Here is a 26,138-nt window from a genome sequence, read left to right as displayed (position 1 = left end):
TCGTCCTTTAACTTAAACAATTAAGTTACAAATTAAAATTTTGCACACAGCATTATCGTGTAGTGTGTGCGCGTTTGTCTGTGAGACCAGCTGACTCTTACACTCTTTAAAATATTCAAAGTCCACGAAATATGGTGGACTTTGAATATTTTGAAGTGCCAAAGGGGTGAGTCCGGAAAGATCTTGGAACGGATTAGGCTATTTACATGTATTTTACACTTTGTATAACATAAAAACCCTATAACATAAAGGTTCTCGGAACGGATGATTTATGTTGTAGGGGCGTCTACTGTAATTATTTATTGAAAATGAACAAAATACAGTAAGCATTACATGGCATCATCAATGTACCTGTTACTACATGGTCACAGCATGTATACAACACCATAAAACATTGTTGGAAGTGTTTTAATAGCGGCCTTTGTAGGCAGGATCCCATAATGTGCAGTAAAAGCTGCACATTAGCTCGAGCCGTCTCTTTTTATCTATTATATAAGAGAAAGACATATGTGTTCATGTCTCACATAAGAATCGTGGATGATGGACAAAATAAGAACAGCAATAATACATTTACATGGGAAAAGCAAACAAACACAAGTGTGCAAAACGGCAAAATAACAGTGGAAAGTGAAAGCCAAAAAGCAGAGCAGTTAAATGGACATACAAAAGACCAGATTAAGAGACTGCAATGTGATGTACGTTTTAAGGAGTTATCTGTTAAAAGCAGTGCGGAACAAGCGGGTTTTTCAGTTACTCCTGAAAGTGGTAAGGTATGGGAGGGGGTGGCAACACCCCCCAAATTCCAAACAAAGTGCATTTTCCTTCCAAAACATGTAAACAGTTTTTTTTGCCTGTTTATACAATTTTGATGTATAAAGTGGCCCCTCGCATCCTTAGATTTTTTTGTATGCGGCGGCCTTCTGGGGAAAAAGTTTGGACACCTCTGCTCTAACAGTAAAAGGAATCGAATCACTACTTTCCAGACCAATTGTGGACATAACCAAACAGGAAGCGGCTTCATCAGTCACAGCATTGAGCAATTACGGCATGCAGTCAAATAAAACACCTTTAACTTCAGTAGACCATCAGTGTCTCTGCATGTTTCTGTTCAGCGAGGACTTCCGAGGAAATGTGTTGACACAATTTGAGCAACTACATTTTTTCCCTTGTGCGTTCTCATTTACCTCATTTACTTTGGTAGTGAAGTGAAGCTTTTATCACAGTCTAAGCAACTACAATGTTTTTCTCCTGCAGGTGTTCTGATGTGTCTTTGCATTTCCTGCTCTCGTGAAACTTTTGCCACAGTCTGAGCAACTGAAAGGTCTTTCTCCTGTATGCGTTCTCATGTGTCGTTGCATGCCATTCTTATGAGTGAAGTGTTTACCACAGTATGTGCAACTGAAAGGTTTTTCTCCTGTGTGTGTTCTCATATGTACTTGCATTTTTGACTTTTCAATGAAGCCTTTGCCACAGGCCGAGCAACTGAAAGGTCTTTCTCCTGTGTGTGTCCTCATGTGTTGTTGCATGCCTTTCTTACCAGTGAAGTGTTTGCCACAGTATGAGCAACTGTGAGGTTTTTCTCCTGTGTGTGTTCTCATATGTAATTGCATTTTTGACTTTTTAATGAAGCTTTTGCCACAGTCTGAACAACTAAAAGGTTTTTCTCCCGTGTGCGTTCTCATGTGTAATTGCATGTCTGACTTTTGAATGAAGCTTTTGCCACAGGCCGAGCAACTGAAAGGTTTTTCTCCTGTATGTCTTCTTATGTGTCGTTGCATGCCTTTCTTATCAGTGAAGCCTTTACCACAGTATGAGCAACTGAAAGGTTTTTCACCTGTGTGTGTTCTCATATGTAATTGCATGTCTGATTTTTGAATGAAACTTTTGCCACAGTCTGAGCAACTGAAAGGTTTTTCTCCTGTATGCGTTTTCATATGTAATTGCATGTGTATCTTTCGAGTGAAGCTTTTACCGCAGTCTGAGCAACTGAAAGGTCTTTCTCCTGTATGTATTCTCATGTGTAGTTGTCTGCCTTTCTTATCCGTGAAGCGTTTACCACAGTCTGAGCAACTAAAAGGTTTTTCTCCTGTGTGCGTTCTCATGTGTGACACCATACTTGCCTTTTCAGCAAAGCCTTTACCACAGTCTGAGCAACTAAAAGGTCTTTCTCCTGTGTGTACTCTCATGTGTCTACACATGTGTATGTTTTGGGTGAAGCCTTTACCACAGTGTGAGCAAGTAAAACATTTTTCTCCCGTGTGTGTTCTCATGTGTCGAGTCAAAGAACCTTTAACAGAAAATCTTTTATCACAAACTGAGCAGTTAAAACGTCTTTTACCTGTCTTCTTTTTAGAACCTTCAGAGTGTTTGTTGTCAGTGTTAGTCGTCCTATCACCTTCACAGTCTGTATCGCTGCTCAAAGATGCTTGGTTGTCTTCATCTTCAGGAGAGTGAGACGTTATGTCGTCACTATCTGACAGTGGAGCTAAGAGGTTGTCTGCTTGTGATCCTCCACAGTGGTCTCCATCAGCTTCTGTTGTCATGTGTTGTGTTGAGCTGCTGCTTGAAGGTTCTCTCTTCTCCTCACTTGGACTATGATGAAGCTGTGAGGACTCAGGTGGTTTGTCTTCATCGTCTTCGGTCTTCACAGAGACACCAGTCAGTGGCAACCTGGCGAGATCAGTCTCCTCTGGCCCTAGAAGACACTCTCCCTCCTGAGTGATCGAGAGTTCTTCCTCTTTAACATAGGGGGGCTTTGACTCCTCCTCTTCCTTTTTAATGTGTGTGGGCTCTGGCTCTTCTTCTTCCTCTATAATGTCAGAGGGCTGTGGCTCCTCCTCTTCCTCTTTAATAGGCTGTGGCTCCTCCTGCTCCAAAGTGGTGCTCCCCCCCAGCTGCTGAGGGGAACGTTCTTCTTGACAACCACTCAGCTGCTGGGTGTCTGCAGGACACAAACAGGAATTATTGTGGAATATTATTGTGCACTGTCAAAAAAACGTTTCCTGATAGTTTTAATGATGGGTCACTGGTATTTTCATGTTTCTGTCAGCAAAACTGGCGTCAGGAGCTTCAGCAGAGGGTGCCATTGTATAATGGAACAATTTATGTAAGGCCCGATTATACAGTACAGTGGTGCCTTGGTTTACGTCAATATTCCGTTCCCAACGGTCGAACTCAAACCAAAGCAGGCTCAAACTAAGACATGTTTTCCCATAAAAAATAATGTAAATCCAATTAATCCACTACAGACACCCACAAATCTTAAAATAAAACGCATTTCATGGACAATCATTATGGTTTTGCATGCAGAAAATGGTGGAAAAATAATTACAATGACAAATGAATGGACGAATGAACATTTTATATTACTTTTACCTAGTCTTGCAAAGAAAAAGGCGGAGGAGAAGCGATTATGCTTGGAGGGCAATCCCTTTTTTTTACTGTTTCTGCACTCCTGTCGCAAAAAAATCTATCAGAGGTCTTTGTACTTTATTCCATTTTTAAAAAATGTAACTTATTATCTTATTAGGTAATGTTATTACAAATTTGATGTGATCTGTTCAGTATTTATTTCTTCTTCTATTTTATCTTATCTCTTATGTCTTGCCTTGGCTGTTTTATTTTGTGATTAAGTTCATCATGACATTTTTGCAGAGCTGCTGGAAATGTGAATTTTTCTTGGAGATTAATAAAGTATCTATCTGTTAAAGCCTTTTTAACATGCACAGTTTTACATTAAAAACACAATGCCACAAACATCCAACCAGTTATCCATCCATTTTCTATGCCGATTATCCTCATTAGGGTCGCGGGGATGGCACAAACATGACACGTGACATGGAGAAATGAACACATAACATAATTTTACCTGTAATGCACACCCGTGAACAAGAAAAAAAAAAGAGAACCATATAACAGTAATTTGTTAACCGAAAAAACACGTTGTCTTATGTTGTGTATCTCTCTTTGGCTGCAGCAACTCTGATATAAATGCTGTTGTCCTAAAAACGGCGCCCGCGACTCACAATGCAATGCACGTTCACGTGCAAGTATCGCGAGATTTCGTCTTGGGTGCGTGATCCAAGATGGCCGCGTAAACAAACCACACGCCATATTGCACGTGTGATGGGAAAATGTATAGTTTACTTCAGTCGCATGTTATTTGAGTCTACATATTGTTTGGGGACTCTGAGTGTTACATTTCAACACAGGGCGTCTCTGTCAGGTCAGGTGAACGATCAACCAGGATATCACTGTTTGATCAGCTCTCCCCAGTAAGTACCAGTAGGGGGTCCTTAAGACATCCAAGTATTACCTTTTGATGCCATAGACAAATTTTCCAATGTAATTAATTTGCATGCAATGGAGTATAGAGGGTTGCAGTCAGGAGGCCAGTCTTTGCCAGACATCTGCAGAAAGCCATGCACTCTGTATGCTGTCTGACATCTTTTGTAAAAGAAATAAACTTCTCAAATTCCCGGTCTTTATTTCACGCATTCTCTTTTCTTAAAAAATATTTTTTTTCCACAACAAACGCTAACGAAGCCGGCAAACGCCAACCAATTTCAGCAAAAACTTTGGATGTTAAACCAACGCGCTAACCATGGCGGATGTTAACCAAGGTATCACTCTGTATGGGACAGGTGGTGAAAAACGAAAGTATTAGCCATTGGACTGCGTTATAAATGTATTTTCTGTATGGTTTTAACATTTAATGAGTAAAAATCACTGATTGTGCACATTTCCCGATCAAGCACGGGGGGCAGAAACCTGAGACGAGGGTGTGGTTAGCCTCTCCTCTCTTCTTAGTGCGAACCACTCAGTGCACTGGGTCCAAACCAGTCATATTCGTAAACGACTGACTTTTTGACAGCGTACAATTTGATCGAATAACTTTTTGGCGTTCTATATAAAGACATAAAAAGTGTGTTTAAAGCTTCAAGGGATAGTTCAGATTTTTTGACATGAAGCTGTATGACATCCCCATCAGCAGTGTAGTGGTTACGTTAGTGAACATGAAACATACCTTCAACGTGCAGCACAACTTGAGTCTTGCAAACATCTTCCAGTTGTTGTCGTAGTCGCTCGTTCTCCTCTCTTGTTGGAGAAAGTTCCTCCTCGTGCAATGTTATCTGTAGTCTCTCGTTATCTGCAGCTTTCACCTCCGTGTGTCCGAGATGTAATGAGGGTGCCCAGTCTGGATGGCTTTCATCCATTTCATTAGCAGGTCTCCCTGAAAAACACACACTCCCCTTATTACTTTTAAAACTGTGTACATTGATCACGGTTCTTTCGTTCATTCTTGAGCTTACAAATCACTCAAAGTCAACAGACAACGTGTTTTATTCCCAAAACACGGTACTTTGTTGGGTGCCCTCAGCTAGCTTGGCTAACGCTAGCGGCCTACTAAATGCTAGGTGTGAAAGAGCAAAACACATGCTTTGATTCAAACTTACCAGTGTGAAAATGCCGTGAACACACCAACATGTGTCGGGTGATGGCGTTGAAAGTGATGTTTGGTCGTCTCACGGCTGCTATCCAGGCCATTCGGCGTCTCTTTGTTAGCTCACAGATCACAGCTCCTTGGCTTTGCTTCCACGTCGGAAATGAGAAAAATCTCCCCCCATCCTTTTTATTCCCGAAGCGATCGCGTGAACGATTGTGGCAGTTGATAACACAACACGTTTGCACCATGTTTTCCACTTGTTACAACCAAAATAACACAAGGGCAGCTGCGAACATGTAGTCGGCGTCGACAAACGTTTTGTTTTCCCTCCAAGCCCACAATGCACTGCGGTAACACCACCTCCGCAACGTCACCCTCAAACACGTCCTGATTTTTTATTCAATTTTTTCTCGAATCTTTTAATCTTATTCAGTCCTAATCAAAAAATAAAATTATATATTTAATGTATATATTTTTAACCATTTAAATGCCCACTTCGTTAGACGACATCACTGTTTTTTTAATCCACATAAAATTACTTATTTTTAAATAAGAATATTAAGATTCTTTTGAAGAAAAAAAACTTGTAAGTAAATCATTCAGTAACACAACCAAAATAAAGGCCGAAATTCAGCAAAAAAAAGAACAGAAAGTCTCGGTATCTCTCTTCGGGACTCTGTTACAAATGAATGTTTTCACCACATAGCCCACAGCAGACCTGGGCAGACTACGGCCCACGGACCACACCCGACTCCTTAAGCCTTTCAATCTGGACATTTCCAAGTAATTTTTTGAAACCTTTAACATGGAAGCTGCAGCCGGCGATGGGATATGCAATGCTAGTTTCAAATTACTGTAAGTCTTGAACTATCAAAATGATTCCAGCAGTTTCTGAAGGAAGAGTGTGTGCTTTTTAGTGATATACCTGTCATTACGGTAATCATAGAGACCATGTCACGGCAGCTCCGGGAAGACGGGGCAATAATAGAAGCAGAGTGGGTGGGGTCTGTTTACAGAGGAGGCAGGGAGCGTATTTGGAGGAAACACGGAAGCAAGCTTTCTAAGGAAGCTCTGCAGAATCCGACATTTGGGTGTTTTCTGCCCTTTGCACAACATGTGGAGAAGGTTGTTGTGGAAGCCATGATGAACATCACTTCATGTCACTGCTTATTGGTAAGTGGTAAAGTCAAATCAGAGACCTCCAGACGCATACTTGAGTTAAAAATCACAATTACAGCTTTATTGACAATCTATTAAAATCTCATAGATTACAATTTCAGTGGTCCAACCTGTTAAAATCCATAGAATCCAGCAAACAAACATTTCCCGCCACAAGAGGTGAAGACTGATGCTTCCTTGTGTTAACGCCCCCAAACAATCAAGCAGTGTACACATAGCGCCCTCTGACCAAAACAAGTCATGAAAAATAAAACAACAAGCTCTATCGAACACAGTGCTGTCCAAAGTTTGGCCCAGGGGCCATTTACAGCCCGTGACTTGTTTAATATTGGCCCGCCACACATTGAAAGAATTCAAATTAATCACAAAAAAATACAGCAAAAAGGCACAATATAAAAAACAAATCTGAAGTGTTTATACTAGTAATTAATAGCATAACATTTTGTGTTTAAATACATGTAAATAGGTTTTTCAAGCCTTTTTATACATTTTTTTTAATGCACAAAAATATCAAAGTGGCCCCTCTCATCCTTTGATTTTTCTGTATGTGGCCTTCTGTGGAAAAGGTTTGGACACCCCTGCTCAAACAGATTCATTGTAGAACATACTCGGATCTTGACAGACTCATCAAAAACGATTAGGCGTTGCATTCAATGTCCACAATAAAATACAGCATAAGACAATATATTAGGGGGGGGCTTAGTTTTTAATTTGGAGCTGACAGGCAGAGAGAAAGGCATGGGTGTGCCAACCACATTGAACTTTTGGGATCCATTTGACACAAAGTCAGCACCAGACCGTCAGTGACTCTGCATGTGTCTATTTAATGAAGACTTCAAAAGGAAATGTGTCGCCAAAATTTGAGCTTAAAAAATGTTTTCCCTGTGTGTTCTCATGTGTTTTGCCACATTTACTTTGGTAGTGAAGCTTTTACCACAGTCAGAGCAACTAAAAGGCTTTTCCCCTCTGTGTGTTCTCATGTGTTTTACCAAATTTAATTTGGTAGTATAACTTTTAAAGCAGGCTGAGCAACTGAAAGGTTTTTCTCCCGTGTGCGTTCTCATGTGTGTTTGCATGTCTGACTTTTGAACGAAGCCTTTGCCACAGTCTGAGCAACCAAAAGGCTTTTCTCCTGTATGTATTCTCATGTGTAACTGCATATCTGATTTTTGAATGAAGCGTTTGCTACAGTTTGAGCAACCAAAAGGTTTTTCTCCTATGTGTCTTCTCATGTGTAACTGCATGACTTTCCTTAGAGTAAAGCTTTTGCCACAGTCTTTGCAACTAAAAGGTTTCTCATTGGTGTGTGACCTCATATGTACTTGCATGTCTGACTTTCGCATGAAGCTTTTGCCACAGTCTGAACAACTAAAAGGTCTTTCTCCTGTATGTATTATAACGTGTCTTTGCATGCCTTTCTTGTCAGTGAAGCATTTTCCACAGTCTGAGCAACTAAAAGGTTTTTCTCCTGTGTGCGTTTTCATGTGTAATTGCATGCTTTTCTTGAGAGTGAAGCTTTTTCCACATTCTGAGCAACTAAAGGGTTTTTCTCCTGTGTGCGTTCTCTTGTGTGATACCATACTTGCCTTTTCAGCAAAACGTCTTCCGCAATTTGAGCAACCAAAAGGTCTTTCTCCCGTGTGTGTTCTCATGTGTCGAATCAAATGACTGTTGGAAGAAAATCTTCTATCACAAACTGAGCAGTCAAAACATTTTTGACCTGTCTTCTTTTTAGAGCATTCAGAGTGTTTCTCGTCAGTGTGAGTCGTCCTACCACCTTCACAGTCTGTATCGCTGCTCAAAGATGCTTGGTTGTCTTCATCTTCAGGAGAGTGAGACGTTATGTCATCACTATCTGACAGTGGAGCTAAGAGGTTGTCTGCTTGTGATCCTCCACAGTGGTCTCCATCAGCTTCTCTTGTCATGTGTTGTGTTGAGCTGCTGCTTGAAGGCTCCGCCTCTCTCTTCTCCTCACTTGGACTATGATGAAGCTGTGAGGACTCAAGTGGTTTGTCTTCATCGTCTTCGGTCTTCACAGAGACACCAGTCAGTGGCAACCTGGCGAGATCAGTCTCCTCTGGTCCTAGAAGACACTCTTCCTCCTGAGTGATCGAGAGTTCTTCCTCTTTAACATAGGGGGGCTTTGGCTCTTCCTCTTCCTCTTTAATAGGCTGCGGCTCCTCCTGCTCCAAAGTGGAACTCCCCCCCAGCTGCTGAGGGGGGCATTCTTCTTGACGACCTATCAGCTGCTGGGTGTCTGCAGGACACAAACAGGAATTATTATGGAATCTTATTGTGCAAAAAAAATACTGTTTGGTTTTAATGATGGATTCTTGGTATTTTCATGTTTCTGTCAGCAAAACTGGCGTAAGGAGCTAATTTGAAATATTTGTGTGCCCCAACCATGCCCTGCAGTACTGTGTAGTATGTTCCAGGATATGGATGTCCATCAAGTTTTCCTTTATAGCATTGTTTCATGAATATCATTATTCCGTTCCAGAAGGTCAAACCAAACGGACTCTAACCAAGGCAAATTTTCCCATAGAAAATAATGTAAATCTAATTAATCCGTTCCACATACCCAAAAATCCTAACACAACACAAATGTTTATAATTATTACAATAATTATAGTTTTACATGCTGCACGCCATCTGCCATCACTTCACATGCAGGGTATCTGTTTGCTCTCCTGGTTTGGTCTCATCATCATCAAAACTTATTATCATAAACCCACCACACCGCGCCATCCTGTTTGGTGTCTCTGTCAAGCTTTTCATAAAGACGGAGGACCCATCCCGACCTTCTCAGCGGCAAAAGGTACAAGGAGGCCACATTACTTGCTTGGTGCTGCACCGGTCTTTCATTTTAACAGCACAAAATGGCCCCTGCTGCCATCGGCTCGTACAGGTTACAGAGTTTCAACACCTGCCGCTGCGGAAACAAACCGTGCACCATATTGCGCACTAACCAAGCGGGAAAACGCAAACAAAGGCAACATTTTCACAAAATGTTTTGGATGTTATAAAAAAAATGCAAAAAAAGCACTAACCGTGGTGGACGTTAACGGAGGTATCACTCTATATGGAACAGTGATGCGCTGTGATGACTCTTTTCTTAGTGCGCAGCAACGCGAACCTCTCAGTGCACTGCAAAGCAGTTAGTGCACTCACTAGCCATGAGCTTAGTAAAAACGACTTTTTGACAGCATAGATTTTAACTGAATAACTTATTTGTGTTACATGTAAATAAGATATAAAAAGTGTGTTTAAAGCCTACGTAGAAGGTTAGTGAACATGAAACATACCTTCAACGTGCAGCACAACTTGAGTCTTGCAAACATCTTCCAGTTGTTGTCGTAGTCGCTCGTTCTCCTCTCTTGTTGGAGAAAGTTCCTCCTCGTGCAATGTTATCTGTAGTCTCTCGTTATCTGCAGCTTTCACCTCCGTGTGTCCGAGATGTAATGAGGGTGCCCAGTCTGGATGGCTTTCATCCATTTCATTAGCAGGTCTCCCTGAAAAACACACACTCCCCTTATTACTTTTAAAACTGTGTACATTGATCACGGTTCTTTCGTTCATTCTTGAGCTTACAAATCACTCAAAGTCAGCAGACAACGTGTTTTATTCCCAAAACACGGTACTTTGTTCGGTGCCCTCAGCTAGCTTGGCTAACGCTAGCGGCCTACTAAATGCTAGGTGTGAAAGAGCAAAACACATGCTTTGATTCAAACTTACCAGTGTGAAAATGCCGTGAACACACCAACATGTGTCGGGTGATGGCGTTGAAAGTGATGTTTGGTCGTCTCACGGCTGCTATCCAGGCCATTCGGCGTCTCTTTGTTAGCTCACAGATCACAGCTCCTTGGCTTTGCTTCCACGTCGGAAATGAGAAAAATCTCCCCCCATCCTTTTTATTCCCGAAGCGATCGCGTGAACGATTGTGGCAGTTGATAACACAACACGTTTGCACCATGTTTTCCACTTGTTACAACAAAACACAAGGGCAACGGCGAACATGTAGTCGGCGTCGACAAACGTTTTGTTTTCCCTCCAAGCCCACAATGCACTGCGGTAACACCACCTCCGCAACGTCACCCTTCTTCTTCGTCTTCTTCTCCTTTTAGTTTAATGGCGGGTTGCAACCATGACTTGAAAAGGTGCATACCGCCACCTACTGTACCAGAGTATGTAACATGGGCCATATACAGTATCTTACTTTATGCTAACTTAGATAATGAGGAAACTACTTATACTACTACTAATAATGATCTTTATAATACTATAATAAAATATTCTAATAATTATCTATATTCTATTACATAATCCTGTGTCCTTCAAATATTCTATCACTGCCCTCTGTATATATTTCTAACCCCCTCCCCACCTGTTCCTAAGATACCCTCAATGCTCCATTCCCTTCCTATCTTCTTAATTCTTTTCCTTAACGTTACACGTTCTTCCCGATATCTCTTGCAGTGTAGTAATATGTGTTCTACGTTCTCTATACTTTTGCATTCCATACATACTTTTGATTTACATTTCCCTATCAAAAACATCTTGTCATTGAACCCGGTGGGATTGAACCTCATCCTAGTTAACACTATTTCCTCTTTTCTGTTTTTTCTCTTCACCCCTTGTGCACTGATAGATTTTTGTACTTTATAATACTTCCTCCTGCTACTACCCTCGTCCCACCTATTTTGCCATTTCTCCATCATTTGTTTTTTGATTATTGCCTTTACTTCGCCTTTACCAGCAGGTATATCTATAATTTCATTCCTTCTAATTCCCATTTTAGCCATTTTATCTGCCACCTCATTCCCCTCCACCCCTACACGTGCAGGCACCCAGCAGAATCTTATTTCTATTTTTAACATGTGTAGTTGGAACAGGCTTTGATGTATTTCTAATAGTAAATCCTCTCCACTTGATTCCATATTTTTAATACTATATAATGCTGCCAGAGAGTCCACACATCATACCCCTCTATCTGGTTTTATTTCCTCTATCCATTGCAAGCCTATAATAATTGCCATCATTTCTGCTGTATAAACCGAGAGCTGGTCAGGTAATCTTTTAATGATGCTATAATTCATTGTTGGTACATAGATTCCAATCCCCACCTTCCCTTCTTCGCTTTTTCATCCATCTGTATACATATCTAAGTAACCATAATATTTGTTTTTAATATATTGACTTGCCTTATGCCCTTTTTCACTATCTTTCCATTTATTTTTTTACAATGTTATGTATATATCTACTTCAGGTTTAGGAAATGGCCAGATAGGAATATTGCTTATGGGTGTAGAATTATTAATATGTATATTTTTTATGTTCTATCTTTAATTACCCACCCAAAGCTGTTACTTTTAGTTGTATTATCCTCCCAACGTTCCTCCATCACATCCTTGGCCAGATGTCCATGCCTACATCCTTTAAGTCTACTCCAGTATGTCAACATAAGTTGATCTCTTCTCAGGTCATACGCTACTTCTCCTAACTCCACCTGCATTGCTTTCATTGGTGTTGATGTGATTGCACCTGTACTTATCCTAAATGCTTTGGGAAGATTTCTTTCTATTTTCATTAAATGTGTTTTAGCTGCAGCTCCATAAACAAAACTTCCATATTCTATAGTTGCTCTCATCAAAGCTCTATATTTACACATCAGTGATTGTTTATCTGCCCCCCACTCCTTACCTGTGACAGCTCTCATTAAGTTTATTATCCTCTTACATTTCTCTTCTACCTTTTCCACATGGGTCTTCCATGTGCCTTTCTGATCGAGCCACATACCAAGGTATTTCAAATTGTCTACTTTTGCAATGTTTTGTCCATACAGCATCAGGTTCTGATTTTTCATGCCTTTTTTCTTGGTAATCATCATGTAACATGTTTTATTGGGTGATAGCTTAAATCCCCAGTCATATGACCATTGTTCTATCTTCTTTATTGCTTCCTCCATTTTACTTGTCACATTTATAGAATCTCGTCCCCTTGTCCAAATCACTCCATCATCTGCATATAGGGCCGACCCAATCCTTCTATCCAGATTCATGAATATATCATTTATCATTACGTTAAACAAAACTGGGCTAATTACACTCCCCTGTGGAATACCATTTGCTATACTGTATTCTTCTGATCCTATTTTAACTTTGAATTTTCTGTCCGATATGAAATCGGACCCCGGTGTACCCCGCCTGTCGCCCAAAGTCAGCTGGGATAGGCTCCAGCATGCCCCCGCGACCCTAATGAGGAAGAAGCGGTATAGAAAATGGATGGATGGATGGATGGATGGATGGATGGATGGATGAAATCAAGGACCCAGTTATAGAACCTACCTCTAATTCCCATCCGATTCATCTTAACCAGTAATCCTTCCTGCCACATGGAATCATAAGCCTTTTCAACATCAAAGAATACAATATTCATCAAGTCTTTCATTTGAAAGGTTTTCTCTATTTCATGACTTACTCTCACTACAGCGTCCATTGTTGATCGTCCTTTTCTAAACCACACTTATAGTTTGCAAGTAACTCTCGACTTTCAAGGAAATAATCAAGTCTTCTGACTAGAACTTTCTCCATCCATTTGCACAGATGTGATGTTAGAGCAATAGGTCGATAATTCACAGGGTGTTTTGGATCCTTACCGGGTTTATTAAATGGTCAAATTAAAGCACTTTTCCATTGCTTCTGTATTTTCCCTTCTTCCCATATCTTGTTAAATAAATAAAATATTTTTCCCAACATATTTTCCGGTAAGTTCTGGAAAACTGGTCTCCTCGCAGGAAGATATAGACCTACATCTGAAGGAGACGTACGGCGACCCCGCAAGAGAGCAGGAGTTGGGCGAGTGTAACAACCTTATAGAACCCCTGAACCAGAAGTGCAGTTCGACATGTCAGAGCTGCAGCTAACGGAAATCAGGGAGGTTGTCCGCAAAGCAAGGGCAAGCTCTGCTCCAGGACCAAGTGGCACTTCATACAAAGTGTATAAGAACTGTCCCAAACTCCTGCGTCTGTGCAAAATCCTGCGAGTTTTCTGGAGAAGAGGGAGGATCTCTGACCAATGGAGAGTTGCTGAAGGGGTTTGGATCCCAAAGGAGGAAAATTCCACCCAGCTTGACCAGTTCCGCATCATCTCCCTGTTGTGCATTGAGGCAAAGGTTTTCTTCAGCACTGTTTCCAAACGGCTGTGTATCTACCTGGCAAAGAACACCTACATCGATACATCAGTCCAGAAAGGAGGCTCACTCTGACGAAACATCACGTACCCAGCAGGTGCAGAGACCTAATCGCTGATTATTACAACAATTTCAGGATGAGGGTCTCTTCAGGAGCAATAACATCCAGCTGGCACAAGGTGGACATCGGTATCATCACAGGGTGCACTATCTCTGTGACGTTGTTCTCCCTAGCCATGAACATGCTCACCAAGTCTGCTGAACCAGAGTGCAGAGGGCCCCGCACGAAATCTGGACAACGGCAACCACCCATCCGGGCATTCATGGATGACCTCACAGTCATGACAGAGTCAGTCCCAGGCTGTCGGTGGATTCTGAAGGGGCTTGAGAAGCTGGTGGGGTGGGCCTGGATGCGTTTCAAACCTGACAAATCCAGATCAATGGTGCTGAGGAAAGGAAAGGTAGAAGACAAGTTCCGGTTTAACATCACAGGCACAGCCATCCCAACTATCTCAGAGAAACCAGTCAAGAGCCTGGGAAAGGTTTTTGACTGCTCTCTGAGAGACACAACATCTATACAGTCGACCTGCACTGAGTTGGATGGCTGGATGAAATCTGTGGACAAGTCACGCCTGCCTGGGAAGTTTAAAGCCTGGGTCTACCAACATGGCATTCTTCCCAGGATCCTGTGGCCCCTCCTTGTTTACGCAGTCCCCATCTCGACAGTTGAAACCATGGAGAGGAGGGTCAGCAACCACCTCCGGAGATGGCTTGGATTGCCAAGGAGCATGAGTAGCATTGCACTTTATGGAAACACCAACAAATTGCAACTGCCTCTCAAATCCCTGGAGGAGGGATACAAGGTAACCAGAGCCAGGGAAGTGGTTCAGTACAGGGACTCATGTGATCCAAAGGTGACTAAAGCAGGGATCCATGTAAGGACGGGCAGGAAATGGAGGGCAGAGGAAGCACTTCAAGAGGCAGATGCAAGGCTGCACCACAGGAGCCTGGTGGGAGTGGTCACACAAAGCCGAGCAGGGCTAGGTTCCTTTCTGTGTCCCCAAATGAACACCAGGGGGAAGGAAAGGCGATGCCTTTTTCAGGAAGAGGTGCGAGCAGCAGTGGAGGAGACCAGAACCTGCAAGGCAGTGGGAATGAAACATCAGGGAGCTTAGATGAGATGGGAGAATGCGGTCGAGAGGAAAGTCACTTGGGCAGAGCTTTGGAAATCTGAGCTTCACCGCATCAAATTCCTCATCCAGGCAGTGTATGATGTGCTTCCAAGCCCGTCAAACCTGCACACATGGGGCATAGTAGAGTCACCAGCATGCCCGCTGTGTTCAAAGCGAGGAACCCTGGAGATGGACGGTAAAGGTGGAGGCACGACCAAGTCCTTAAAACCATCGCTGAGGCCATTAGCTCAGGACTGGAGTGGGCAAAGCAGTTCCATCCCTCCAAGAAAAACCCTTTAACAAAACCAGAGCTGGGGACAAGCCAACTCCTGTCAGAAGAACAACATCTGCAGGCATACTGATGTCTGCAAAAGACTGGCAGTTGTTGGTGGATCTTGAACATCAGCTGAAGTTCCCCAGCCACATTGCCGTCACCACCCTGCGACCAGATATTGTCCTCGTGTCAGCGTTCACCAGGCAAATAGTGCTGCTGGAGCTGACAGTCCCGTGGGAAGATCGACTGGATGAAGCCTTTGAGAGGAAGCTCTCCAAGTAGGCAGGACTGGTCAGCGACTGCCAGCAGGCCGGCTGGAGAACAAGGTGTCTCCCTGTGGAGGTTGGATGTAGGGGTTTAGCAGCCTGATCCTTGGCCAGAGCCTTCAGTAGTTTAGGCATCGAGGGAGAGAGAAAGAGGAGAGCCATCCGCAGTTCCACCGATGCGGCAGAGAGAGCCTCAAGATGGCTTTGGCTCAAAAGAGGGGAGCCATGGAGTCATGGAAGCTAGCTAGCCGTCTGGACACAAGCTGGGGTCTGATCAGCCCCGGCTGGGTCACCTGGAGGAGGGCGTATGATGTTGAAAGACCCGAAACGTCTTAAGATCCCAGGAACATCACTGAAGATGTGTCCAGACTAGGCATCAGTAGATGTATGTACACAGTCTGTACACAGTGGAACATAATATAACTCAACTGGTCTTCTCCTGTTGCAGTATCTTTACTTTTATTTCATCCTATTAGCAATTCATTGATATTCATTTCAACATCCACCACACTCTCCTCACCATCCTGTTGTAGAAACACATCCCTATTTGGTTTTAACATCCTCTCCTTCCCTCGTCTATGATTAGCATCCAGATGGTCTCCACTACGCACCCCCGCAAACTTTTCCCCCCGCACATTTGCTTTTTCTTTATCAGTCCCAGCCATTGTTCCATTATCTTCTAATGCAGGTATTTGAACAAACACCTTTTCCCACTCATCTTCAGCATTGACCATACATCTCCTATCTTGATTTCCCTTCCAATGGCAGAGCAATAATCCCTCCATGCGTTTGTTTACTGTTTTTAATTCCTCTTGGGGCTATAGCTTTTTTCCTCTCACCTGGCTGAGGTTCTTCCTTAACCTTCTTAATGCGCTATTTCTTTCTTTTCCCGCTGTTGTGCACTTTTCATTCCACCATGGAGCCATTTTCCTTTCCCTCCAACTGACTTCCACGGTATACTTTTCATTGCTGCATCTAAGATCTTATTTGTCATCTTAACTGTGCATTCCTCCATATCACCAATGCTTTGCTACATTCCTCCCTGAATTTTCCCCAATGCGCTTTTGAAAAGCACCACTTTTTATGTCTGGGTCTTTCTTGGATATCTACTTCTGCGTTTATTGTACAACTTCTGGGGAAATGATGACTTCCTAAACTTGTGCTTTCATTTCCGTACCATTCACAGGAACTTGCCAAGCTATGTGAGAGCAGAGTTAAGTCAATGCATGACATTCTATTTGAGCGTATATCTATTCTTGTTCCATTTCCCTTGTTGAAGCAGACTAACTGTCTGATATCCATGAGTTCTTCTACTACTGCTCCATTGTGATCCGTTTGCTTACTTCCCCATCAACTATGATGTGCATTAAAGTCCCCACACCAGATCTCTCTACCACCATGCCTCCTGCAACATCACCCTCAAACACGTCCATGTTTTTCAACTTTTTTTCCTCAAATCTCAGTCAATTTTAGTCCAAATCAAAAATAACAAATACATAATTAATTTTTTTTAACCATTTAAATGGCCATTCTGTTAGACAATATTGCTGTTTTTATTTTTTTAAACCCACATAAAAGTAGTTATTATATATATATACTGTATATATAAATAAAATAACTTTAAGATTCTTTGTAGGAAAAAACACATTCTCAGTAAATCATTCCATATGGAGTAACTAGCTAGTCAAAATTGAGGAAAACAACAACAAAAAAAAGACCAAAAAGTCTTAAGTCTGTCTTCAGGACTATCTGTTACACAGGAATGTGTTTCCACCACGTAGCCCACAGCAGATCTGGGCAAACTACGGCCCTGTAAGCCTTTCCAAATATATTTTTGGAAACCTTTAACATGGAAGCTGCAGCCGGCGATGGGATATGCAAAGCGAGTTTCAAATTACTGTAAATCTTGAACTATCAAAATTATTCCAGCAGTTTCTGAAGGAAGAGTGTGTGCTTTCTAGTGATATACATTTGGGTGTTTTCTGCCCTTTGCGTTCATGTATTGCCGGAGCTCATTGATGCCCTGGTCCAGATCTGGGAGGAGATCCCCCAGGACACCATCCGTAGTCTCATTAGGAGCATGCCCCCATGTTGTCAGGCATGCGTACAAGCACGTGGGGGCCACACAAACTACTGAGAATCATTTTGAGTTGCTACAATGACATTTTAGCAAAATGGACCAGTGTGCTGCATCATTTTTTCACTTTCATTTTTGGGGTGTCTTTGATTTCCCCCCTCTATAGGGTGATCATTTTCATTTCTATCAAATGATGTGGCATCATTTTGTTACTAATACATCACCCAGTTATTATCAGGAAAGATATTCAACATCATTTTTCCCCCAGTTTAGATCTGATGTGTTTTCAAAATGTTCCTCTAATTTTTTTGAGCAGTATATAATGGAGGGGCTTAGTTTTTAATATGGAGCCGACAGGAAGAGAGATTGATAGGGTTGGACCATATTGAACTTTTGGTATCCATTCGATACCAAGTCAGTACAGAGCCTGTGTTTCTCATATTGATACAAATAGTTTTACATAAACAAAAAAAATCATTTAGTCATTTAGCCTTTAATTTATTGATTAGGTTTACAATCAGAATACAAACGCCGAACCAAACTTTTTGGCAAACAACATTTTTTTGTATCAACACACTCATTCGAGAACATTTTTTGTCAATATGTCATACAACAATATAAGACAGTGCATCAATAACAAAATATCATTATTCCCTTTTATTACATACAATAGTTTCTGCTGAATTAAATCAAACCATGCACTGTGTGACTCGAGTGACTTGCTTCAGTTCAATGAGTGACTCATAAGAACTCAAGTCAGTAAAAAGAATCAAATCACTATTTCCAGACCTAATCTGGACGTAATCGAACAGGAAGCGGCTTCATCAGCTACAGCATCAAGCAATTACAGCACAGAGTCAAATACAATACCTTTAACTACAGTAGACCATCAGTGAGTCTGTATGAGTCTGTTCAATGACGACTTCCAAGGGAAGTCACTATAAATTGAGCAACTACATTTTTATTTTCTTGTGTATTCTCATGTGTTTTACCACATTTACTTTGGTAGTGAAGCTTTTACCGCAGTCTGAGCAAGCAAAAGGTTTTTCTCCTGTGTGAGTTTGCATGTGTTTTAACACGTTCGATTTGTGAGTGAAGCTTTTACCGCAGTCTGAGCAAGAAAAAGGTTTCTCCCCCGTGTGCGTTCTCATGTGTGATACCAAAGCTCCCTTTTGTGTGAAACGTTTCAAGCAATCCGAGCAACCAAAAGGTTTTTCTCCTGTGTGCGTTCTCATGTGTCTTTGCATATGTCGCTTTTGAGTGAAGCGTTTACCACAGTTTGAGCAACTGAAAGGTCTTTCTCCTGCATGCGCTCCGATGTGTCTTTGCATTTCTTGCTTTAAAGTGAAAGTTTTACCACACTCTGAGCAACTGAAAGGTTTTTTTCCTGTGTGCGTTGTCATATGTATTTGCATGTCTGACTTTCGAATGAAGCTTTTGCCACAGTCTGAGCAACTGAAAGGTTTTTCTCCTGAGTGTCTTTTCATGTGTAATTGCATGACTCTCTTTCGAGTGAAGCTTTTACCACAGTGTGAGCAACTGAAAGGTTTTTCTCCTGTGTGTGTTCTCATATGTAATCGCATGCCTGACTTTAGAATGAAGCTTTTGCCACAGTCTGAGCAAGTGAAAGGTCTTTCACCTGTGTGCGTTCTCATGTGTCGTTGCATGCCTTTCTTATCAGTGAAGCGTTTGCCACAGTATGAGCAACTGAAAGGTTTCTCTCCAGTGTGTGTTCTCATATGTAGTTGTAGGTCTGACTTTTGAATGAAGCTTTTGCCACAGTCTGAGCAACTGAAGGGTTTTTCTCCGGTGTGCGTTCTCATATGTATTAGCATGTCTGACTTTCGAATAAAAGTTTTGCCACATTCTCGGCAACTGAAAGGTCTTTCTCCTGTGTGCGTTTTCATATGTAATTGCATGTGTGTCTTGCGAGTGAAACTTTTCCCACAGTCTTGGCAACTGAAAGGTCTTTCTCCTGTATGTGTTCTCATGTGTCTTTGCATGACTGTCTTTAGAGTGAAGCTTTTACCACAGTCTGAGCAACTAAAAGGTCTTTCTCCTGTATGCGTTATCATATGCCTTTGCATGGCTTTCTTTTGAGTGAAGTTTTTACCACAGTCTGAGCAACTAAAAGGTTTTTCTACTGCGTGTATTCTCATGTGTGATACCATATTTGCCTTTGCAGCAAAACTTTTACTGCAGTCTGAACAACTGAAAGGTTTTTCGCCCGTGTGCGTTGTCATGTGTGATACCATACCTGAGTTTTCAGCAAAACTCTTACTGCAGTCTACTAAACTACAACTAAAAGGTCTTTCTCCTGTGTGTGTTTTCATATGTCGAGTCAAATTACTCTTGGAAGAAAATCTTCTATCACAACCTGAGCAGTTAAAATGTTCTTTACCTGTCTTCTTTTTAGAGCACTCAAAGTTTTTCTTGTCAGCGTGGGCCATCCAGTCACCTTCATAGTCCGTATCGCTGCTCAAAGATTCTTGTCTGTCTTCATCTTCAGGAGACGTTGTGTCGTCACTATCTGACAGTGGAGCTAAGAGGTTGTCTGCTTGTGATCCTCCACAGTGGTCTCCATCAGCTTCTGTTGTCATGTGTTGTGTTGAGCTGCTGCTTGAAGGCTCCGCCTCTCTCTTCTCCTCACTTGGACTATGATGAAGCTGTGAGGACTCAGGTTGTTTGTCTTCATGGTCTTCGGACTTTACAAAGACACCAGTCAGTGGCAACCGGGTGAGATCAGCCTCCTCTGGCCCTAGAAGACACTCTCCTCCCTGAGTGACTGAGAGTTCTTCCTCTTTAACATAGGGGGGCTTTGGATCCTCCTCTTTCTCTTTCATGTGGGTGGGCTCTGTGTCTTCTTCCTCTTTAATGTGAGGGAGCTGTGGCTCCTCCTCTTCCTCTTTAATCAGCTGTGGCTCCTCCTGCTCCAAAGTGGAGCTCCCCCACAGCTGCTGAGGGGGACATTGTTCTTGATGACCAATCAGCTGCCGGGTGTCTGCAGGACACAAACTGAAATTATTGTGGAATCTTATTGTGCACTGTAAAAACAAAACAAAACTAAACAATTTTAGTTTTTATGATGGGCTCTTGGTAGTTTCATGGTTCTGTCAGTAAAACTGGTGTTAGGAGCTAATTTGAAATATGTGTGTGCCCCCTCCATGCCCTGCAGTACAAAAGAACACACAATACAGTTTTTAAATTAAACTTTTTATTCTTAAAGGAGGAAAAAACCCAAACCTTCATGGCCCTGTGTGAAAAAGTGATTGCCCCCTTACCCCCCGTTAAAACATAACTTAACCAAGATTAATCTTGGTTTTATAACTTAACCAAGATTAATCTTGGTTAAGTTATAAAAAAAATGATCTATCAGTCTGGAAAAGGTTATAAAGCCAATCCAGCCAACCAAATTGAGAGCCATTACCCACAAATGGCGAAAACATGGAACAGTGGTGAACCTTCCCAGGAGTGGCCGGCCAACCAAAATGACCCCAAGAGCGCAGAGACAACTCATCCAAGAGGTCAGAAAAGACCCCACAACAAAATCCAAAGAACTGCAGGCCTCACTTGCCTCAGTTAAGGTCAGAGTTCATGACTCCACCATAAGAAAGACACTGGGCAAAAACGGCCTGCATGGCAGAGTTCCAAGACCAAAACCACTGCTGAACAAAAACAACATTAAGGCTCATCTCAATTTTACCAGAAAACATCTTGATGATCCCCAAGACCTTTGGGAAAATATATACTGGTGTGTGTACCATTACATCTGGTGTGTATATACTGTATACACACACACACACACACACACTGTGTATATATATATATATATATATATATATATATATGTATATACTGTATATACACACACATATATACATATATATATATACACACATACACATATAAACTGCTCAAAAAAATTAAAGGAACATTTCGAAAAAACACATCAGATCTAAACTGGGGGAAAAATGATGTTGAATATGTTTCCTGATAATAAGTAGGTGATGTATTAGTAACAAAATGATGCCACATCATTTGATAGAAATGAAAATGATCACCCTATAGAGGGGGGAAATCAAAGACACCCCAAAAATGAAAGTGAAAAAATGATGCAGCACACTAGTCCATTTTGCTCAAATGTCATTGTAGCAACTCAAAATGATTCTCAGTAGTTTGTGTGGCCCCCACGTGCTTGTACGCATGCCTGACAACGTGGGGGCATGCTCCTAATGAGACTACGGATGATGTCCTGGGGGATCTAATGATCAAATGGAGTCCACCTGTGTGTAATCTAACCTTAGTATGAATACAGCTGTTCTGTGACGGCCTCAGAGGTTTGCTCAGAGGACACTGGTCAGTGAACAGCATCATGAAGTCCAAGGAACACACTAAACAGGTCAGGGAGAAAGTTGTGGAGAAGTTTAAAGCAGGGTTAGGTTATAAAAAGATTTCCCAAGCTTTGAACATCTCACGGAGCACTGTTCAATCCATCATCAAGAAATGGGAAGGGTATGGCACAACTGCAAACCTACCAAGACATGGCCGTCCACCGAAACTTACATGCCGAAGAAGGAGAGCACTGATCAGAGACGCAGCCAAGACGCCCACGGTAACTCTGGAGGAGCTGCAGAGATCCACAGCTCAGGTGGGGGAGTCTGTCCATAGGACAACAATTAGTCGTGCACTGCACAAATCTGGCCTTTATGGAAGAGTGGCAAGAAGAAAGCCATTGTTGAAAGAAAGCCATAAGAAGTCATGTGGGGGACACAGCAAACGTGTGGAAGAAGGTGACTCTCAACACACCATCCACACTGTCAAACATGGTGGTGGCAGCATCATGTTGTGGGGCTGCTTTTCTTCAGCAGGGACAGGGAAGCTGGTCAGAGTTGATGGGAAGATGGATGGAGCCAAATACAGGACAACCTTGGAAGAAAACCTGCTGGAATCTGCAAAAGACTTGAGAATGGGGCGGAGGTTCACCTTCCAGCAGAACAACGACCCTCAACATAAAGCCAGAGCTACAATGGAATGGCTTAAAACAAAAGATATTCCTGTGTTAGAATGGCCCAGTCAAAGTCCAGACCTAAATCCAATCGAGAATCTGTGGCAAGATCTGAAAACTGCTGTTTACAAACGCTCTCCATCTAATCTTGCTGAGCTTGAGCTGTTCTGCAAAGAAGAATGGGCAAAAATTCCAGTCTCTAGATGTGCAAAGCTGGTAGAGACATACCCCAAAAGACTTGCAGCTGTAATTTCAGTGAGAGGTGGTTCCACCATGTGTTGACACAGGGGGTCTGAATACTTTTGCACATCACATTTTTCAGTTTTTTATAAAAAAAAAAAATTCAAAGTCATGTACTATTTTCCTTCTACTTCGCAATTGTGTGTCGCATTGTGTTGATCTTTCATCTAAAATGCCAATAAAATATATTTATGTTTTTGGTCGGAACGTGACAAAATGTGGGAAAGTTCAAGAGGTATGAATACTTTTTCAAGCCACTGTATATATATATATATATATATATATATATATATATGTGTGTGTGTGTGTATGTATATATACACTGCTCACAAAAATTAAAGGAACACTTTTTTATTGGGCCTGGCATGAATTGAATTAAACCTGTCTGATCATTTTCTGGTTGGTTAAGCAGCTGAGGGCCTCGTTAATCAATTTCAGCTGTATTGGTGTTCATGGAATTAACAACAGGTGCACTTCAGTGGCAATAATTAGAAAACCCTCAAAACAGGACAGGTTTTACATGTGGAGGTCATTTCAAGTTTCTCCCTCTTGATCTTTTTTGGCTGGTTTTCCACTCGTGCTGATTTTGGCTTGCGTACTTATCTCTACTGGCAGTATGAGGCGATTCCTGAACCCTACAGAAGTTGCACAGGTTGTCCAACTTCTCCAGGATGGCACATCCACACGTGCTGCAGCAAGAAGGTTTAATGTGTCTCCCAGCACAATCTCCAGAACATGGAGGAGATTTCAGGAGACTGGTGGCTAATCTCGGAGAGCTGGACAGGGCCGTAGAAGGTCCTCAACCCCTCAGCAGGACCGATACCTGCTCGTTAGTGCAAGGCGGAACAGGCTGAGCACTGCCAGTGCCCTACAGAATGACCTCCAGAGGGCCACTGGTGTGAATGTCTCTACCCAAACAAGGGTAGGAACAGACATCATGAAGGTGGCCTGAGGGCCCGACGTCCTGTAGTGGGCCCTGTGCTCACTGCCCAGCACCGTAGAGCTCAACTGGCATTTGCTCAAGAACACCAGAATTGGCAAGTTCGCCACTGGCGCCCTGTACTTTTCACAGACAAGAGCAAGTTCAACCTGAGCACATGCGACAGACGTGAAAGGGTCTGGAGATGCCGTGGAGAACGTTATGCTGCCTGCAACATCATTCAGCATGACCGGTTTGGTGGTGGGTCAGTGATGGTCTGGGGAGGCATATCCCTGGAAGGACGCACAGACCTCTACAGGTTAGATAACGGCACCCTGACTGCTATTAGGTATCGGGATGAAATCCTTGGACCCATTGTCAGAACCTACGCTGGTGCAGTGGGACCTGGGTTCCTCCTGGTCCACGACAATGCCCGACCTCATGTGGCTAGTGTATGCAGGTAGTTCCTGGAGGATGAAGGAATTGAAACAATTGAATGGCCTTCACGATCCCCTGACTTAAACCCAATAGAACATCTCTCGGACATTATGTTTTGGTCCATTAGGCGCCGCCAGGTTGCTCCTGAGACTGTACAGCAGCTCAGAGATGCCCTCACACAGATCTGGGAGGAAATGCCACAAGACACCATCCAACTCATTAGGAGCATGCTGCGACGTTGTCAAGCATGCATACAAGCTCGTGGGGGCCACACAAGATACTGAAAAGCATTTTGAGTTGCAGAAATTAAGTTTTGGAAAAAATGGACTAGCCTGCCATATCTTCATTTCACTCTGATTTTATGGTGTCTACACAATTGAGCCCTCTGTAGGCTGAAAACCTTTATTTCCATTAAAAGACTTGGCATCCTTTTGTTCCTAAGACACTCCCTGTCGTTATTTGTATAGATATCCAACTTCATCTTGAGATCTGATGTATCTAATGTGTTTCTTTAAAGTGCTCCTTTCATTTTTGTGAGCAGTGTATATATATATATATATACCTATATATATATACACACAGTACAGTAGACGCCCCTACAACGTAAATAATCCATTCCAAGAACCTTTATGTTATAGGATTTGATGTTATACGAAGCGTAAAATACATGTAAATAGCCTAATCCGTTCCAAGATCTTCCCAAACTCACACCTTTGGGCCTTCAGAATATTCAAAGTCCACCAAATATGGTGGGAAAATATCACAAAAGAGCATAAACATAGTAGAGTAACATTCCAATATAAAATAATTTCATACCACCGTCATGCTTCTGGATCATTTCCTGCTTTGTTTCGATCGACAACTTTTCCCTTTTTTTCCTTCTCACTTACACTTGGTTTAGGGCCCATGACTACGGTAATTTTAACACAAAGAAAAGTAAACAAATTAAGAAGAGATTTCAATGCGTGCAAAGTAGTTTAAGGGCGACTAAGATGAGGAAGGGAGCTCACAAACAAACATGGACGCACTGGATAGGTCAGCCAATGAGATAACAGCGTAGGCGGTGCCCCGATAATCAGCCAATGAGAGCATGAAGATCAGAATTTGTGTATAACTTCCTGCTTCCTTTCGATCGACAACTTTTCCCTTTTTTCTTATCCCTTATACTTGGTTTAGGGCCTATGACTACAGTAATTTTAACACAAAGAAAAGTAATGAACTTTGTGAACATTGTGATCACTATCATAGTTCATTTCATTACTACTATTATGTGTGACTGTTTCAATGCAGTATTATCATTGTGATCACTATCATAGTTCATCATTTCATGACTACTATTATGTGTGATTGTTTTAATGCAGTATTATCATTGTGATCACTATCATAGTTCATCATTTCATGACTACTATTATGTGTGATTGTTTTAATGCAGTATTATCATTGTGATCACTATCATAGTTCATTTCATGACTGCTATTATGTGTGACTGTTTCAATGCAGTATTGTCACTGTGATCACTATCATAGTTCATCATTTCATTACTACTATTATGTGTGATTGTCATTGACAGTATTATCATTGTGGTTGTTGATATTGTTTTGTCCTTTGTCCTTATGTCCTTGTTCGTCTTTATTGTTGTCACAGACATTTTTATTTGCTGATGTAGTTCTGTATGTTTCTGTTGTTCTGTTCTTGTTGTCACAATTGTTGTTGCTGCTGTTGTCCTTGTCTCTTGTCTCTCTTTTTTTGTCCCCCTCTCATCCCCCCCCCCCATTTTCTTTTCACTTCTTCTCTGTCCCCTCCTGCTCCGGTCCGGTCGCTCCGAATTTGCTTAATAACAAGCATCAAAGTCAAATAAATTCTGTATAACAGGGGAATTGTATATCACACTTCTCAGAAGGAGAGGTTCCGCAGGTCCTTCATACCGACCGCTG

The 26,138-nt window shown here is 42.0% G+C and overlaps 2 protein-coding genes and 1 pseudogene across 12 annotated transcripts in view; 1 reads left to right on the top strand and 2 right to left on the bottom strand.

Moving 5' to 3' along the window:
• Positions 1-394: 394 nt before the first annotated feature.
• LOC129187229 (zinc finger protein ZFP2-like) lies at positions 395-5,779 on the bottom strand. The gene is made up of 3 exons (XM_054786176.1): positions 5,457-5,779; positions 5,027-5,233; positions 395-2,941 (listed from the first exon to the last, which is right to left on the bottom strand). The coding sequence occupies exons 1-3, from the start codon at positions 5,692-5,694 to the stop codon at positions 1,233-1,235; spliced, it is 2,154 nt and encodes a 717-aa protein (XP_054642151.1). The 5' UTR covers positions 5,695-5,779; the 3' UTR covers positions 395-1,232.
• Positions 5,780-6,674: 895 nt separating this feature from the next.
• Positions 6,675-26,138, bottom strand: part of LOC129187227 (gastrula zinc finger protein XlCGF57.1-like) — a 51,920-nt gene continuing 32,456 nt past the window's right edge. The window contains exons 2-5 of one of the 11 annotated variants that reach the window (XM_054786175.1): positions 22,409-22,561; positions 22,166-22,304; positions 21,902-21,993; positions 20,467-20,603 (exon numbers count right to left, since the gene is read on the bottom strand). In XM_054786175.1, the coding sequence (XP_054642150.1) occupies positions 20,589-20,603; positions 21,902-21,993; positions 22,166-22,304; positions 22,409-22,561 (399 nt within the window). In that variant the 3' untranslated portion in view covers positions 20,467-20,588. Of the gene's footprint in view, positions 8,883-9,930; positions 10,138-10,360; positions 20,604-21,901; positions 22,562-26,138 lie in introns of those variants that run through there. The other 10 variants (XM_054786173.1, XM_054786171.1, XM_054786170.1 and 7 more) reach the window with 10 other exon arrangements.
• LOC129187840 (uncharacterized) lies at positions 12,384-15,769 on the top strand (annotated as a pseudogene).

The sequence above is a fragment of the Dunckerocampus dactyliophorus genome, chromosome 9 (genome assembly GCF_027744805.1).
Source record: "Dunckerocampus dactyliophorus isolate RoL2022-P2 chromosome 9, RoL_Ddac_1.1, whole genome shotgun sequence".
In the NCBI taxonomy this organism is placed as follows: Eukaryota; Metazoa; Chordata; class Actinopteri; order Syngnathiformes; family Syngnathidae; genus Dunckerocampus; species Dunckerocampus dactyliophorus.
This window is presented reverse-complemented; position numbering and strand designations above follow the sequence as displayed.

Excerpts from the sequence above, each read along its gene's own strand:
- LOC129187229 (XM_054786176.1), bottom strand. The coding sequence starts at position 5,694 with ATGGTGCAAACGTGTTGTGTTATCAACTGCCACAATCGTTCACGCGAT. Across the intron at positions 5,234-5,456 it reads TTCACGGCATTTTCACACTG|GGAGACCTGCTAATGAAATG; the intron begins GTAAGTTTGAAT and ends TGTGTTTTTCAG. Across the intron at positions 2,942-5,026 it reads AGTTGTGCTGCACGTTGAAG|ACACCCAGCAGCTGAGTGGT; the intron begins GTATGTTTCATG and ends TGTGTCCTGCAG.